The 14,327-nt window shown below is 43.5% G+C and overlaps 1 protein-coding gene across 1 annotated transcript; it reads left to right on the forward strand.

Annotated features, from left to right (window-relative positions):
* Positions 1 to 8,701: 8,701 nt before the first annotated feature.
* Positions 8,702 to 11,918, forward strand: cav2 (caveolin 2). Its single transcript, XM_069688391.1, has 3 exons — positions 8,702 to 8,938; positions 9,259 to 9,446; positions 10,476 to 11,918. The coding sequence occupies exons 1-3, from the start codon at positions 8,789 to 8,791 to the stop codon at positions 10,624 to 10,626; spliced, it is 489 nt and encodes a 162-aa protein (XP_069544492.1). The 5' UTR covers positions 8,702 to 8,788; the 3' UTR covers positions 10,627 to 11,918.
* The last annotated feature ends 2,409 nt before the right edge of the window (positions 11,919 to 14,327 follow it).

Genomic DNA, 14,327 nt, shown 5'->3' on the forward strand with positions numbered 1-14,327 from the left:
AACATGGAAAATGTCCTAAACAGAGTCTCTCCTCAACTTTAACCAGATTTTTTATTTTATATTCTATTTATTTTATTTGCTGCTAACTTTCCTGAACCTTAATAATACAAATTCCTCAGACTGTAAAAGGTGAGACATTTTAAAAGTTGTCTGACAGAAACACACCTGTCTAATGTCCTCATCATCTCCTTTGTACTTGGATCATTTGATGAAAGCAGAAATGATAAAAACAGATCATAAATAAAAGCCACCCTGTGTAGAAGTTAATCCAGACTGAAGAGGTCGTGCGCTTTTGAACATGTGTGTGTATATTTATCTTATTTATGTTCGTTCTATGTATCTGTTAGTTTCCTCCTCTTTCAGTTTCCTCCTTCAGTCCAGTGAAATGTAAACCTCCGCTCTCTCTTTGTCTGTCTACATGTGATATACCTGCTCCACCTGAACATGATGAGGACATCAGGAGCGGATGTGTTCAGGTGGATCGTATTATATCGTTGAAGTAAACAGTCACACAGAGATGAGTAGAACGACAGTAAAATATTATCATGTGTTTGCTGCATTCTTCAGTTTCACAGATCTTGTTTTTGCCAAGTAGAAGCATTATTGCGCCTGACGGAGGCTGAACGAGTCTGATGGAGGCTGATGGAGTCTGATGGAGGCTAATGGAGTCTGATGGAGTCTGATGGATGCTGAAGGAGGCTGATGAAGGCTGATGGAGGCTGATGGAGGCTGAATGGAGGCTGATGGAGTCTGATGGCGCACTAAGTGCTAAAATAAGACCCAGAAAAACAGACATCTTTAAACAATTATTCAGCGCTTCCAGTCAGAACTGCTGTGGTCTGGGATCCAGTACATGTGCTGGATTAGTGTGTGTGTGTGTGTGTGTGTGTGTGTGTGTGTGTGTGTGTGTGTGTGTGTGTGTGTGTGTGTGTGTGTGTGTGTGTGTGTGTGTGTGTGTGTGCTGATTCCCAGAGAAGAATTGGGTGTGTCAGCCCAGCCTGTATTTGTGTCAGGGTTGAAAGCACGAGTAAGACTTCATGGTTAGAAGAAGCGGGAACTTCAATGGAGGTCATATGGTTCTTATTCCTGAATTAACTTCACTGTAACACATTTATTATATATTTATATATATTGGAGATTTTATAATGTGTTTTTCTGCTAGTTAAACCATATAGATAAGTGTCGTTACCGACCATAATCAGACATCGCAGGTGAATATCAGTGTTGTGATTCAAACTACTTGGTTTGACCGTCTGTAACAAGACAGTCCAAATATCTTCTGACTTTATTAGCCAGACCAACATGTGATTAATTGCTGCCTCTAAGTGTTGACATCTACCGGGTGTGTAGAGCAAAGAGCACACACGAAGCTTTTGTGTTCTTTTACTTGACTCGGGTCCTGAATCTGTAGAGTCTCCGACCAACATGTCCACCGCGCTGAGGACCTTTTGTCCCATATAAGGACAGACGAGAGGCAGCAGAACTCCTGCAGTTTATCGCCAGTTGGCTAAATAACAAGCGATAGAGTACGAGAGGGAACAGAGTTGGCACCATTCATGTCCGTATTGTGAAAATGCAGCTGCATCACCGACAGATTTCATAAACAGTTTCACCTTTGATTCAAGTTGCACAAAGGTTCGACTGTCTGGAGACGAACGCTGACATTCAGGCACGATGACTTTTCTATCAGAACAAGTTTAGTCAGAGCTGGAAACATGAGGATGTTTCCCGATAGGTCGATTTTTAATCACTTTCTCAAAGAGACGGACAATATTTAAATTTTTACATGGTGCCTCTCCTTCACTGTAGTTTGTTTTGTAAATTGTGTTTTGTGGGAAAAACATCAGTTTTCGATGCGCTGCGAGCCAGCGTGTTGTCATGTTGGACAAATGATGCGCCATCGCTGCAGGTCAGATCCTTTGAGCTGAATGTTTTCTGTTCACAGGTGAACTCGGCGGTGACAGTCTGACCCTGCAGGGAGAATTCAAGGAGCACAAACCCGCCAGTGGAAAGAAAGTTGCTCCACAGTGAAATCATAAATGCACACATACGAGTGGTCACAAAAATGTTAAATACTTCTAAAAGTCGAGGTCCCCTGCTTCACGAGCATCACTGTGCTACGCTTCGTTTGTGCACAACAAGATTAGTCTCTGAACTATTTGACCAAATTTTGTATTTTCATTTTTACAAAATGTCTCGAACCAAACAGTTTAGAACTAAATGTGGATGCAGAGAAACGATTCTATTGGAGATTTGTCAGGAAGTGGATCACCTATCATTAACTAAAAGCTCGGGTCTCTCTAAAGTTGTTTTGTTTGCACACTTTTAAATTCCATCTAGTTTCATAACACCAAAGGATCAATATATTTCTGTATTTCAGTGGAAACTCTCCAACCTAAAAATGAGATTTTTTTTTTTTTCCGTGTTCCTTCCACAACAGATCAGAAGGCCTCCAGTTGTTCGGTGGGTGACTCAACAGTACAAAGTGCACCAGTGTGGTACTGAGCAGGACCCAACAGCTGCTCTGCATACCTTCCACTGCTGTCATCCTCCATGTTCACGTGATCCGGAGACGCAAAATCACTTTGAAGGAGGGAGAAAAGCTTCGGCGTCTTCCTCCCAGCTGCAGCCGACACTCATCACTGACAAGAGGAATTCTTCGTCTGCCATCCGAGAGGAAACCAGGCATGAAATCTCCATCAACCCCGATGATTACAGGGACTTCAGATTAAAGGATGTTGTTGCTATTTTCTCTTTGCATCAGTGACTGTGTGGTCTTACTAAATACAAGCATAATCACCATACAACAGGACAGAAGTCATCATTTTCTGCCTGAGGACTCAGTGTTTATATTTCAGAGAAAAAGCAGTGACAGGTGAACAAAGTTCTCCTCAGCATGAGGTCATATTTTCCATTTTTACAGTAATGATGACACAACAGGCATAAAGGTGATGAAAGTCCTATTCAAAGGTTTTCCATAGTTTCCCATGTGATCAAAGCAACAATGCTGCTGCTCAGTGGGACTGTTTGCTTGATGGTTTCATTCAAAGTCCTGCATAATACTCTGAATAAACAATATATCAGAGTGAGTCCCTTCAGAGAGTTAACCCTTAAAACACCACAAACGTGGAACCACAATCTCTACAAATGCAGTTGTGGTTTGTTTGAGAGTTCAAGTGGTTAAAACTTCTGAAAAGACAGAGATCCCGTAGAGTAAGAAGGAGTCGCCTGGCTGCTACCAGCTTCAGTCTAGGCTGTGATTGGTCTGGAAACCCTGTTCGCATTAAGGTTTGGGAACTCTGAAGGAATATATATTTATTATATCAAACTTCAACAGGCACAAATATCCAGAGAGACAGCCTGGATAATGTTCTGTAGTCCATCTAAACATTTCTCCTCCTTCTCTTCTTCTCAGGTGGATATGGACTGGAGTTATTTTAGTACTGGTCATGTTCTGCAGGTAGAAATGAGCTGCAGCTGTTCCAAATGATTGTTAGTTTGTAACAATTTTATCAGTTAGTTTTATCAGTAAATCCAACACGTGAGCAGACAGGTGAGCTGCAGGACCTCAGGTGAGTTCTGGTGTCACAACGTTTTACAAAACATTGGCTTTTTAAGCACCAGAAGAAGCGAGTCCTCTCCATGAATCTACATAAAAAGGAACATTTAGTGGAACCTTAAGAGGAACCTTTAAAGGAACCTTTAGAGGAACCTTTAAAGGAGACTTCAGTGGAACCTTTAGAGGAACCTTTAAAGGAACCTTAAGAGGAACCTTTAATGGAGCCTTTAGTGGAACCTTTAGAGGAACCTTTAATGGAGCCTTTAGAGGAACCTTTAAAGGAACCTTGGAAGCAACATTTAGTGGAACCTTTAGAGGAACCTTTAAAGGAGCCTTTAGTGGAACCTTTAGAGGAACCTTTGAAGGAACATTTAGTGGAACCGTTAGAGGAACCTTTAGAGGAACCTTTGGAGGAACATTTAGTGGAACGGTTAGAGGAACATTTAGAGGAACCGTTAGAGGAACCGTTAGAGGAACAGGTGACTGAGAACATTCACAGATGGCTCCAACCCTCTGTGAGACAGATCAGGATATTTTGGAAAATGGTTTGAGGGGCTTTGGAGCTGGTTGTGAAATGTTTCCAGTGCTCAGAACAAATGTGCCAGTCAGAGCATCAGTATGCATCATGGGGCCTGTCAGGACATCCCTCCTCGTCCTCCCCCTCCTCTTCCCCCGCCTGTCAGGACCTCCCTCCTCCTCCTCCCCCTCCCCCGCCTGTCAGGACAGAGTAATGTAGATGTTCTAGTTTCTGATTCTTCTTCTTAGGGAAAACAACTGACTTACTGTATATGAAGCAACTCTCTCATTTCAACATGCACACGCAGCAGTGTTGCATCATATCTTATGAAATATATTGAAAGTTTGATTCACAGTTGCTGCATTCATTTGTGTTTGTGTCAAAAATAGAACTTTGGTTCCAATTATCCATCCATTATCTATATCTGCTTTATCCTGAACAGGGTCATAGGGGGGTGGAGCCTATCCCAGCTCACTTTGGGCAAAGGCAGGGTTCACCATTCACACCTCAGGGACATTTGTAGAACCACTAGTTAACCTGATAGCATGTTTCTGGATGGTGGGAGGAAGCTGGAGTGCTGAGAGAACCCACGCAGGCACACGGAGAACATGCAGACTCCACATAGGAAGGCCTGGATTTGAACCTGGAACCTTTTTGCTGTGAGGTGACCATGCTAACCGCTGCACCACGGTGCCACCCAACTTCACTTGGTTCCAATTAGTGGTTTAAAACTGACTTCAGCCCAGAAAGTAGGTTTTAAAAGCAGGAACTGTCAGTACATACAGTTAGTGGTGTCCAGCAGTCATCCAATCACCTCCTATCACCTCATCTACTATTTCAGATTATCATTCAATATTTTAAAAGCATACATTAAGACTCTTAAATATAAATTCCTCTCAGCCTTAAAGTTGTTTTCTTGTACATCCAGTATTTATTTATTTATATGATGAAGGCTCCAGCATCCTCTTCCTCAGGTTGGTCGGTCTGGATGATGAAGGCTGCTGCTTTGCTGCATCTCTGATCATCTTTAAGAAGAAAGAGGACAAAAGGGTTGGTGGTTCAATTCCTAGGACGAGTATTAAATAGCCTTCCTGACTGTCTCTTAATGTTTAAATATATAATTTCCAGGTAAGTCAGGGTGTCAAATATTGACGGCTTATCAAGCCGTTGGGCTCTGACACTGTCAGGGTGAAGGTTCCCTACGCTGCCTATACGAGACACAAGCTGATTTACTGTTTGGCACAAACATCCACTTAAATCACTAGAATGTTTTCATTATGATAACGTTGATAATAAATCATGAATTTGAGTCGAACCAGAAACTCTGTGATAAATGAGCCTCAGACCTCTTTGTGCATATGAAGCCTAAATTTCCACCACTGTGAAAAATGAATATTGAGCATGTCAGGTCAGATTTAAAGAAGCTTTTGTATGATGGAGGATTGTTCTGGTTCCACTCAAATTCATCATTTATTATTGACAACATTGTCATGATGTAAACATTTTTGTGATTTAAGTTGATTTCTGGTATAAATCACAGCATTGATCTGGGAATGAGCAGTTCCTGTTCAAATGTGCTGCAGTTTAACAGAGTTTGTAGAGTTGATTTCTGTGATGGAGCTGTTCTGGTCTTTGTTTTTATTCCTGCTCTTTGAAACTATTGTATGATGGAATCTGAGATTAAGACAGAACATTTGAATAAATCTGAGGCATGTTAAAAACAGAGGAAACTTTGGGAGTTTGTGGTGCACTCAGTCACACCTGCAGATATCGATGTACGGGCATGAACACATACAGTGAGTGAGGTGATGTGTGCTTCACCGGTGAGAGTCCTCTGGGTGTAACAGGAAATCCCTGTGCACTACGGGTGCGCTGATATCATTGTTCCCTCCGGAAGCTCCTGGACAAATAAGCATTTGTTCCTCATGAAGTCAGCGGAAGCGCTCGGCATCAGGACGCATCCTCCAGGGAATGGAAGCATGGACGTACATTCATTAAATATGAACCTACAGGAACAAGAGGAAGGTCATCAGTGATGTCTGAGGAGCTGCAGCAGCATGCAACACCTGCATGAAAGAACTGGACATTTTACTGTCAATCATAGAAACAAATAGGAGAACGAAGTAATACAAGATTTTATTGATGCATTTTAACATGTGGATTCTTTGTGATACTTTCTTTAAAATAATTGACATACAGCAGCAGCTGCTGCCTGATGACCTCACAGCCCATCAGCTGTCGATAAGACGATGGTCTTTAGGGGGTTCTTATGTATCGATGCCAAGACTTCATCTTTTACGTGCCAGGCAGTGTTTACAGTCTGATTAGCATTTAAGCTAATAACAAGCTAAAAGAACACATCAGAGTCATTATATTCATTATTTTATATTAATATATCATTATATGCTTTATATTATATTAATATATCGTTATATTCTTTATATTATATTAATATATAATTATCTTCTTTATAGGTAGCACAGTGGTGTAGCGGTTAGCATTGTCATCTCACAGCAAAAAGGTTCCAGGTTCGAATCCCGGCCTTCCTGTGTGAGTCTGCACGTTCTCCGTGTGCCTGCGTGGGTTCTCTCGGTTCTCCGGCTTCCTCCCACCATCCAGAAACATGCTATCAGGTTAACTGGTGGTTCTACAAATGTCCCTGAGGTGTGAACGGTCCCTGTGATGGACTGGTGATCTGTCCAGGTGAACCCCGCCTTCACCCAAAGTGTGCTGGGATAGGCTCCGCCCCCTTTGACCTTGTTCAGGATAAGGCAGATATAGATAATGGATGGATGGATTATATGCTTTATATTATATTAATATGTCATTATATGCAAAGAGGTCAGAAGGTCATTAAATCATTTGGTCCCAAATTTTATGGCCACTGATGCAATGTTGTTCTGACATCTTTCTCCTGATGGAGCAACATCTGAGTCCTTATCACATCACTGGTGTCCAAACTGGAACACACCATTAACTTCTTTCACACACTCACATACTCTCATGTCACCCCCCCCCCCCGCCCCCCACCCAGCCCCTCCCCTCTCTGAATGCTCGTCTGTCAGATCCGTCCTCTGTGTGTTAATCCAGCAGGATGGTGCTGTTGTATTGTGGCTGTGATCTCTCTGTTTCTGCTTCGCTGTCTCTCTCAGTCCTGTCCTACTTCCTTTGTGTCCGTGTTGCCGCCCGGCCTGCTGTCTGCACAAAGAGGTGTTTACAGGTTGTCGATGGGCAGGACCGACCGCATCAACAAATCACATGCAAAGTGAAGGACAGACGGCAGGTTGGCTGTTTTGAAAGGCAAACATTTTACAAAGACTGAGCTGCTCTGACGGAGAAATGTTCATTATTTTAAAGTAAAAAAATGTTGATTCTTTCACTTCACTAATGAGATGATTCATTGCTTCTTCCACGGTTTGCTTCTCACCACTGAGGATCACATTAACTTTGACTTCTCATGCCAAAATCCCTGCAGAAGAAATTCACTTACAACCCAGATAAATGAACAGATGAGATCCTCTCAGCTGTTCCTGTACATGCAGGTCTTCAGGAGCCTCCAGGTTTATTTAATAAGCATGTTATCCTGCATGATCTGCTCCAACAGCTTCCTGTAATATCAGAAATATTTGGTTTTAAATTCAGTACCTGAGATGAAGTTCATTTTCTATCTACAGTAAAAAAAACGCTCCATGTATGGATCTTCAGATTTTGGTCCTCCCGATTATGTTCTGGATGCAACTGATCCGGTGTCCTTAAAGTGTTTCAGATTGCTTTCGAAACCTTCAGTCCAGCTTTAGTTTGTTTCCGACTATCACAGTGTTACTTAGTCAGAAATGTTCTGCTCTAAACTTGATGCCCAGCTGTCTTTCTAACAGGAGAACAATGGTTGTGAGTTGATGATGAGTCGATCAAACCTGCCTGAGTTTCTTTGTTTTAATAGCAGGATGTAACTTGAGGAAACTGGGCCTTTTTGTCACATGATCACCAACCTGCTTAAAGTTGATTGCTGAATGAGTAAAAATGCAGAATCTGAAGATTTATTTTCATTTTATATGTCAGAACTTCTGATAGGTTCCAGGTTTACATAAATATCTGAAAGAGTATGGACCTCATTGTATATGAAAACTCTAAATCTTAAAATACAGATATTTCAGAAGACTGGACTCCATGTTTAATATAAAAAACACATAACACCACAGGAAAATGTACTGTACGCTGACTCCATAACTACACCTTCTAATATTTATTATGATGATTGCTGTGTGTAAAAACTGTGTGAATCAACAGGTGAAAGTGTGTGTTCATCTGCAGCAACAATAATAACCACACATTTAAGGTGGGGGAGGGAGGTAGTTAACTGATGTTTTCTGCACCATAATTAAAAAGTACAGCTGGGGACATTTTCCAGAACATCACTGTTAAGGTCAAAAAAAGAATGCATCAACTAAAACACGTCTTTCAGAAGAAAACAGTCGTGCAGGTTATGTTTGAATCACATGGCTGCATTGGACCCTGAGGACTGCTGCTTCTCGGCGGCTCATGACTGCACAGTAGCTCCTCTCATCAGAGACGGTCCGAGGAAGTGAGTCTGAGCCTGGTGAGTCTCCACGCTGCGCTGCTTTCCATACGGGGCGGGGTGCAGCTCAGTCCGGCGCACAGCGCTCCGTCACCAGCTGCTCTCCGCGCGCCGTCTGCCCGTCTGCCTCCACAACATGGGTCTGGAGAAGGAGAAGTCCGACACGAGCATCATCATGGACGAAGATGAGTTCAACAGGTCGATAGAGCCCATTCTGTCGAAGAAGGGGAAGGTGTACGCAGCGGAGCCGGACCGAGATCCAAACGACATCAACGCGCATTTAAAAGTGAAGTAGTTCAGTGTGTGTGCGTGTGTGTGTGTGTGTGTGTGTGTGTGTGTGTGAGAGAGAGAGAGAGAGAGAGAGAGAGAGAGAGTGATTCAAGTGAAACTACAACGTGGCTGCTCTCCAGGTGAATGATCGCGGACTTTACACGCGTATTGTAACTTTGTATTTGTCCTGAAACAAACTGCGTATTTGGCCACCGGCAGCATGAATACCTGGAAGTCGCTGTGCGCATTCATCCATCTCCTCCAAACTCCTTCCCGCCGGTGTTCCTGCTTAGTTTAGGAGCTGATTGTTTCCTCCTGACTCGTGTGATATGACAGGTGGGTTTTGAAGATGTCATCGCGGAGCCCGTCTCCACGCACAGCTTCGACCGAGTGTGGATCGGAAGCCATGCCGCCTTCGAGCTGGTCAAATTCATCTTCTACCGGCTGCTGACCACGCTGCTGGCCGTGCCCATGGCCTTCATCCTCGGACTGCTCTTTGGAGTGCTCAGCTGCATTCACATCTGGTAAGAAGTTCCTAACGGCAGGATCTTACCGGTTCTGGCACTGTGCCCTCACAAAACATCATGATGTTATTCTAAGGAAATATCACAGTCCTACAGGAGATCAAAAACACAATTAAACACCAAATGGACTCAAACTTAAACAAACTTATAATACCAAAAGATAGAAAGTTGTAAAAAAAAAATAGAAAAAAATCCTTTTAAAATATCTACTGCTGTGCTGCAAACACATTTAACATCCTATATAAACATTATGAAACCTTTATAGTGCTCTAAAAACATGTCAAATGATTTCAAATATGAATTCAACTAAAGTTGAAATCCCTGTGAGAACATCAGGTGACTTTTCCTTCAGGGCCACCGTCGTTCCAGCATGTTTGTTCTGTCTCTTTGGGCAAACATTGACTGGGGTTATTTGTACAGTGAACGTCACATGCATTCTGTCAGTGTTTTGTTTTTATACTTGTGTTTGGATAATTACTTCATGCTGATGTCAGCGCTCTGCTCCTGCAGTGAGTCCATCCAGGTGCGTCCTACAGACTCCATTTATTAACACTTGGTGAAACAACACTTTGTGCCCGGCAGTGAGCGCTCGTTGGGAACTTGGAGGAATGTGGAGTTCCTCTGGTAGTGGAGGGAAAATGCCCCGTGTGCTCTCTGACAGAAAGATGCCATTAAAACAGCAGTTGAAGCCTGAGTGGGAAATTCTCGTGATGCACACGGAGCGCTGCAGAATAACTTCTGCATGACCTTTCACCTCGCTGAGGTCACAGGCTCAGGAGGAAGTTAACCAGGTATTCATCAGTAGAGGACTGAGCTGGTCGATACATGAGGAATGTCCCATGGAGGGGGAGGGGGGTTCACAATAACACACTGAGAATCCTTATTTTTATTTCTAGAAGAGATAAACAAACAGATGAGATGGTAAAAATATAGATATAATAAATCCTGTGAAACTGTCCTCCTGTCTATTAAATGCTTTAAGAGACAATGAACGTTATCCGAAGCTGACCTTTGACCTTTCCCCCCCAGGCTGGTGATGCCGCTGATCCAGAGCTTCCTGATGCTCCTGCCATCGGTGCAGGTGGTGTGGAGGAGCCTGACGGACATGTTCATAACGCCGCTCTTCCACAGCATGGGGAAGATCCTGTCCTCCATCCAGGTCAAAAACACCGAGAACTAACGGCTGTCTGTCCCCGAGGAGACGGCCACAGGGGACGGATGGGTCTCCATGGAGACGGGTGGATGATGCCAGTGGAGGACAGGAGCTCTTACAGAGTAAAATATGAAATCCTAACAGTACAGGTCATGTGATCGAGCCGTTTGTAAAAGAGAAAACACATCTGGGTTCAAAGTCAGTCAAATTTGGTTGAAAACTAAAAGTTTTTAGACATTTAACTTACAGATGAACTCATTGACTTTATTTCAGTGTGTTTGGACCAGATCGTGATATTTAATAGACCATAAATGTCTGTTTAGTAGCGCTCAGACCTGTTTTATGCTGATTGTGACCAAAAACCAGATTCTTGTCATTCCTTTATTTGTGGCTGAGAGTTGTTAAAGCTAACAAACGCTGACTTGCTGAGATGTGTACTATTTCTGCTTGTTTTATATATATTGATATGTATTGTACATATTGCAGAGTGTTCAGCTGGAGGTTGGATGTATGGACAGTCAGAGTGGCTGCAGGAGCATCAGCTATCATTTTATACTGTACGTCTCTAACTCTTATTTAAATATGCCAAAACAAATGATGTGTGTAGATCACCTGGAGGAGGCCTTTCTAATTTATTATTTACGCAGCAACTAATTCCTGATTGGAAGACAGAAGATGAGCTCAGTGCAGCGTGATGAAGGAGATCCACATTTCCAGCTGCTTAGTTTGCAGTCGAGCTGCCAGGTTTAAGGAGGAGGTCAGAAGGAGTCAGAGCAACATGGTTGATGAGGTTTCTGCAGTGGTTTTGATCAAGTTGAGCTTCATGGACAGCTTCAGTGGAGCGTTTAACGAGCTGGGAATCATGCTTCTACTCGAATGTGCTTCCTGGTTTCCAGCAGTTCCGTTGTGCACCTCGGCCTTTAGGTCCAAACCCACCTGAGACACACCTGCTCTAAAAACAGCTGCATCCATTTTTAGTTGAAAACACCTGAACAGTTTTGACATTGAAGCAGCTCTCGGAGGACTTTCAAGGTGTGAGACTGAGGAGTTTTCTCTGCCTGGCAACACCATGTAGCTCTAATCAACCTCAGTTCAGCCTCACTGTTCATTCTTCAAATATTACACAGCTTTTTTAGACTGAAAGATCACATGACATCTGTCTGTCAGTAAAAAAAAAAAACTACTTTTATGTGTTTGGATTTGATTTTCTGAAACATTTGTGACTGTTTCTTTCCTCGGATCGCTGATTTACTCACTTTTACTTTACCAAACTGTACGTGTTGCTAGTGACCAAAATAAAGAGGTTTTTCTTTCCTGGAGGTGATTCCTCTGTGTGTGGTTTCTCCTCTCTGTCACAGGAGATGAGTGTGGTTGGGATTTGCAGCTGAGTGCCAGAGAGCTCTCGTAAATCACTTTGCTGAGATTGCATCAGACACTGTCCGACAGAGATGAGGTGTGTGGATGGAACGTGACCTGAGGCAGCGCTGCCAGGCCGTCGGCCTCCAGCAGATCCCTCAGCAGGACTACATGGTGTTCGGGCTCCTCGTGTGGATCATGCTGTGATGCTTCTTAATGTATTCCCTCTGCATCCGTGTCCTAGATGCTCTCTGTTATGTTCAGTGGGGTTCACTTCTCTCTTTAGTTCTTCATAGTATTTAAATGAACCACAGTTCTCACTTTAACGCTGACTAACTGCAGAGTCCACAGGCTGGATGACGCAGCGCCTGCGAGACCTGACTGAGGGTACGAGATCCCAGAAGTCCAAACTTCAGACCAATGATTTAACTGAAAGATATTTTTGGTTTGCCTCATGAGGTTCACTCACTCTGTCCGGCGTTGCTGCTCGTGGCTGTAAAATAGTTGCAGTCGGCCAATCAGAGCGCAGCCTTAAACAAGGTTTTTATGAATGATGAAACTTTATGACACGTCTGAATGAACTGAGATTGTTTTTTGGTTTGTTGTAGACACAAATGTCTGAAAGGGGTCTTTAAGGATGTTGATGAGCCCCCTGACCTTTGACCTTCAGCTGTAAATTAAGAAGCACATTAAAAGAAAATGATGATCACAGGGCTCTGGAACATGCAGCTGTTACAGCTCAGGTAGATCCAATGATCTGCCTGTTATGGCTCCTCCCTCTCTACCTGCTGAAGCTCAGGTGTCCTCTTCCTGCAGCAGCCTGCAGGGTTGTTAAGCTGAAGTGGTGACACCTGTGCAGGTATCGACCACACCTACAAAAACCAGCCTGGGTTCATTCTCTGTCTGTCTAACACCACACATCCTGGTTCTGTTCGGTTCTGTTCGGTTCTGCTTTCCTTTCAACTCTCGCGGACACATTTCTCACCCATCATGCATCTTGGTCGTCCTCCTGGCTGATGAGCAAACAGAATCACAGCGATTTCAATGAAGTGATTCAACATTTGTTGTTTTTCTATCACTCACATGACTCTGCTGATGACAGTTTTCTGTTGCTGTAGTTTCACCGCTGCTCCTCCTGTTTCCATTCTGTCACCACGATGTGACTGTTACACATTCTATTCATTTTATTTCTATAGAGACACATCACAGCAGAAGTCATCTCAGGGTGTTTAACACAGTAGAACCCTTCCAACAGAACCTGACAACTCTACAGAGAAACCCATCGATTCAACAACTCCCATATGAGCAACAGCTGAGCAAAAACAGAACGAGCTCAGAGGTGAGCGGCCATCTGCCTCGACTGGTGAGGAGAGCAGAGAGAGAAAAGAACAGCATAGAGATGGAACAATAACCACGAGGCAGGTTGGAGGGACAGAAACCACTGATTCGAAGCTCTGGAGATACGAGGAGAAAGAGCACCAAACTATCAGAGAGAGGAGGCAGGAAGTTAGTGAGATGTGGCATTTAAAGGGAGCTCAGAGGAGCTCAGTGCATCATGGGAAGTCACCCAGCAGACCAGGCCGACAGCAGCAGAACTAAACGGTGAAGAGCTTTATGAAAAAGGAAAGGACAGAGTCTGTCTGTCCGTCCTGCATCCACTCAGAGGAGCGTAGGACATGTGACAGTTACATCACATCTTCTGTGGGTTCATTATTCATAGTCCATCTGTTTTATTAACTGACCTCTAATGATTGACACCTGTCAGGACTCATGTCCTTCATTAAAGCTGGCTGTTGTTTTGCAGACGTCGGTGTTGAAGGTGAAGAAGCAGATTCAGCTGCAGCCTCTACGACTGGCACCGAGACAGAATCCGTTGTTCCAGGCCGGTTCTGTTGGTGTTCTGATTAACATTTACAGGTTTTTTTTACATTCTCATCATGAACTCAAACTGCATCAACTGTAAGTTCCCACAGATCCGATCTGTCATCAAACCATAACTCATGTCAGGTGACGTTTCGGTGTTGGATGGAAGAGGCCTGAGGAGAAGTCACGCTGCACGACAAGCAGCTCTGGACCAGAACACATCTCCACTCCCGGTTCACAGACGCTCAGGGCTTAATAATGTCATCACATTTCTCCGGGTCAGAACCAGTTCATGTGGGCTCCTCTCTGCAGGACAACATCTTTATTTGGTTATTTTGGTCTGTGTTCACTGTCACGCCCATAAAGCTCAGAAGGAGAAGGCGCTATATTTCTTTATTTACCTTTACAGACCCAGAGATTCACAGGGTTCTCTCATGTAGTCGCTGCACCGACCAACAGAACCTGTCATATCAGAACCACTTTCATTAATGCACCCTTTATTGTTAAAG

Source organism: Brachyistius frenatus, unplaced genomic scaffold (assembly GCF_029030835.1).
Source record: "Brachyistius frenatus isolate BFR_SWC_R1_liver_20210118 unplaced genomic scaffold, ASM2903083v1 Contig_581, whole genome shotgun sequence".
Classification (NCBI taxonomy): Eukaryota; Metazoa; Chordata; class Actinopteri; family Embiotocidae; genus Brachyistius; species Brachyistius frenatus.